We start from the raw sequence: 3,058 nt of genomic DNA, 5'->3' as shown, positions 1-3,058 counted from the left end.
TTTTTCCGGGCCGGTCCCTTTCAACCGAGTTTATCGGTTGATTGGCGAACTTTAATCGGGCCTCCAAAAATTAATTCGGGTGTAATCCCGAGAGAGAGAGAGAGAGAGAGGGAGAGAGAGAGAGGGAGAGAGGAAGAGAGAGAGGGAGAGGGAGAGAGAGAGAGAGAGAGAGAGAGAGTACAGAACAATATATTGTTTACCATATTCAAAGTCTGCAAACTGAAAAGAATTGTAAAATTCTGTACGGAATGATAGTATACTTAAAGTACGATAAAGATAGAAAATATCTTCGATAACACATTTTTCCGCGATTTACTTGCTGATAAAAGCAATGATAAACAACGTATAACACGATCTCTTTCATCAGTTGTTAATTTCACATACGTCAAGACACACCAAGCATGAACAGACAAGGCTTCCTTTCTGTAATCATCGGTTTAGTATTAATGGCATCTGCTATTTTTCCTGCAGGTATGGGATTTAAATATTTTTTAAATAATCTGTAACATATTGTTTACCATTGTTTTTATAAAACCAGAATGTCAAAATACGAACCCGACCACGGAAGAATGGACCACTTCATGGTCGCCGTCGACTGCGGCCCCGACCACGGAAGAATGGACCACTTCATGGTCGCCGCCGACTGCGAGCCCGACCACGGAAGAATGGACCACTTCATCGTCGCCGTCGACTGCGGCCCCGACCACGGAAGAATGGACCACTTCATCGTCGCCGTCGACTGTGACCCCGACCACGGAAGAATCGACCACTTCATCGTCGCCGCCGACTCCGACCCCGACCACGGAAGGATCGACTACTTCATCGTCGACTACGTTATCATCCACTGAAAAATTGACCGATCAGACGACGTCCACAAAAAAACCGACCACGCCTTCAGATAAGAGTGCTAATAAAATGATACATAATATAATCACGATAAACAACTGTGTGCAATAACGCAACTTGATATATAATCCCGATCTAATAGTCACTTTTATTTTGCAGTACTTTGTTTTGCAAATAAAACAATTAGGAAATATTATACGGTTTATTTTAAAAGACAAAAAAGATTTTCTCTAAATTGTAATGTAATAAATTTTTTGACGCAAAACATTTAATGTTCTTTTACTTCTCGTGAATAAGCGAAAATAACGTGAAGATAAGTAAGCCCTGTTGTTGCGCTCGGGATCGCCACGGAGGAACGTCAGGCGTATACTGGCCAAATTCAGGGCTAACAAGATCTTGTCTCACCTCTCTCTCTCTCTCTCTCTCTCTCTCTCTCTCGAGCAGAAGGGTTCTATCTATTCCCTTTGTGCGATCTCTTCGATCTTACGCTATATCGGCTCTCCCACTATTTTCTCACAAGCTTCACCGGCTCCGTCTTTTACTTCATTATGTAAGATTCTGTATGTATGAAAGATGCGAGAACGAATCTGCAATACCGACGTAGCCGAAATCGGAGCAGGATTCGAACAGGTGTTACTATATAGATAGATATTAAATATTTGTAAGTAGGATAATAAAGTGAGGGCGTGCATGACGAAAAATGATAATACAGTGGAAAGAGAAAAGACTGAGAACAGACAGACGTGATCGGACAGTGTTACAGTAAAGACAGAGGAAAAGCTGAAAAAGAGAGTGATAAATCACGAAAGGGTAATCGAGGCGTGCGTGCTTTGATTTATCCGGGTAAAATCTGTTGAAGTAGCGGGTTGCGCCGCAAAGCAAATTTCGTATAATAAACCAGTGTGTGAAAAAAAAGCAACCATCCTGACTGAGATTCTTACAATTACGTTTTATTTCCAGCCGGTTCCGTCCAGCCGCGTTATTCGGTTTTAGTCTTGTTTCAGTCCTTCGCAACACTCCGAACTCGCTTTCCACAGTATTTCTTCTTTTTTTTCTCACGTTGTCTTTTAATCTTTCATGCTGAAAGTTTGCTGGTATATTTATGACGTGGCTTTTTAAAGTCAGATGTTACGAAAAAAAAAACATTCTCTTTATGAATATAATTATTATAATTGCTGTGCTACTGTTAGAAAAATGTTGAATATATATTATTTTTCCAATAAAATAATTTCCTTATTTCTTAACATTACATAAAGACAGGAATGATATTCCAAATTTAAATTAGTTTAATCAGAATTAATCGGAACCATAGAATGTTTGGCACTAATTGTACGTAGTGTGTGTTTTGTTTGTCAAAACGTTTCGACTTTAATTTAAGTCCTTTTCAATGTCACATATAGTCAATTATAAATTAAAGTAGAGAGATTGAAAAAACGAATTCTTAACGTAGTTGTTGTTACGACTATGTTTGTCGTATTGAAATGATGATCATATTTCTTTTTTATCCCGCTCAAGTCATTTTCTCTTTGTTATTTTTTATTAGAGTAATCATTCCAGAAAGTTTACCAGTGTAATGCAGAGAGTTTACCAGTTAAACACGTAACTTAATCATCCGAGCAATTGATTGTCAGCAGTCCGCGCAAACAATATATCGCAGGTATGTTTACTTTTGCACAAACCGCGATCGAGTGAAAGTAGCGAGGTCTGTGGGATATATACATGTGCAATCTCGTTTTGCGAGCTTAATACTTAAGAAGCAGATAAGATCTTGTCGACCCTGAACTTGGCCGTCACTGTGCCATTCCGTGCGCGTAATCTCGTGATGGCACGTCACGCTTCGCAATATTTTTCTTGCAGGATCTTCTGTTAATCGTAAAGCAAAAGACTTGTTTTCCTCGATAAAGTGCGCTGTTTTCAGTAGAGTCTGACCAGCTGGTACGAGAAATTTTAAGGAATACACAGTCACACAAAAAAAAAGTTCTGGCCTGGGGGTCAGACCATGTTTACTATATGTTTTTGAGGTCGCTGAATCCGAATCCGAAGTCCATTTAACCCTATCACATCAGGTTTTGGACATAACCTCAAAAAACCTATAATTCAAGCTCAATTAGCCAGTTATACCAAATATATTAAACCAATTAACTCTATAACCCCTTAATTCTTAAGCCCCATAACCCCTTAACCTTAAATTCCAATAACATTATAACTCTCA

The 3,058-nt window shown here is 39.0% G+C and overlaps 1 protein-coding gene across 1 annotated transcript; it reads left to right on the top strand.

Annotated features, from left to right (window-relative positions):
* The first annotated feature begins 344 nt into the window (after positions 1–344).
* On the top strand, positions 345–1,960 carry LOC109858767 (bypass of stop codon protein 1-like). The gene is made up of 2 exons (XM_020436348.1): positions 345–471; positions 539–1,960. Exons 1-2 carry the CDS (start codon positions 402–404, stop codon positions 955–957), a joined length of 489 nt encoding a protein of 162 aa, XP_020291937.1. The 5' UTR covers positions 345–401; the 3' UTR covers positions 958–1,960.
* The last annotated feature ends 1,098 nt before the right edge of the window (positions 1,961–3,058 follow it).

Source organism: Pseudomyrmex gracilis, unplaced genomic scaffold (genome assembly GCF_002006095.1).
Source record: "Pseudomyrmex gracilis isolate BER0280 unplaced genomic scaffold, ASM200609v1 scaffold_223, whole genome shotgun sequence".
Lineage (NCBI taxonomy): Eukaryota > Metazoa > Arthropoda > Insecta > Hymenoptera > Formicidae > Pseudomyrmex > Pseudomyrmex gracilis.
Note: the sequence above shows the minus strand (reverse complement) of the source record. Positions and strands in the feature narration are given on the sequence as shown.

Coding starts and splice junctions, on each gene's coding strand:
- LOC109858767 (XM_020436348.1), top strand. CDS start 402: ATGAACAGACAAGGCTTCCTTTCTGTAATCATCGGTTTAGTATTAATG. Junction 472..538: donor ATCTGCTATTTTTCCTGCAG/GTATGGGATTTA, acceptor TTATAAAACCAG/AATGTCAAAATACGAACCCG.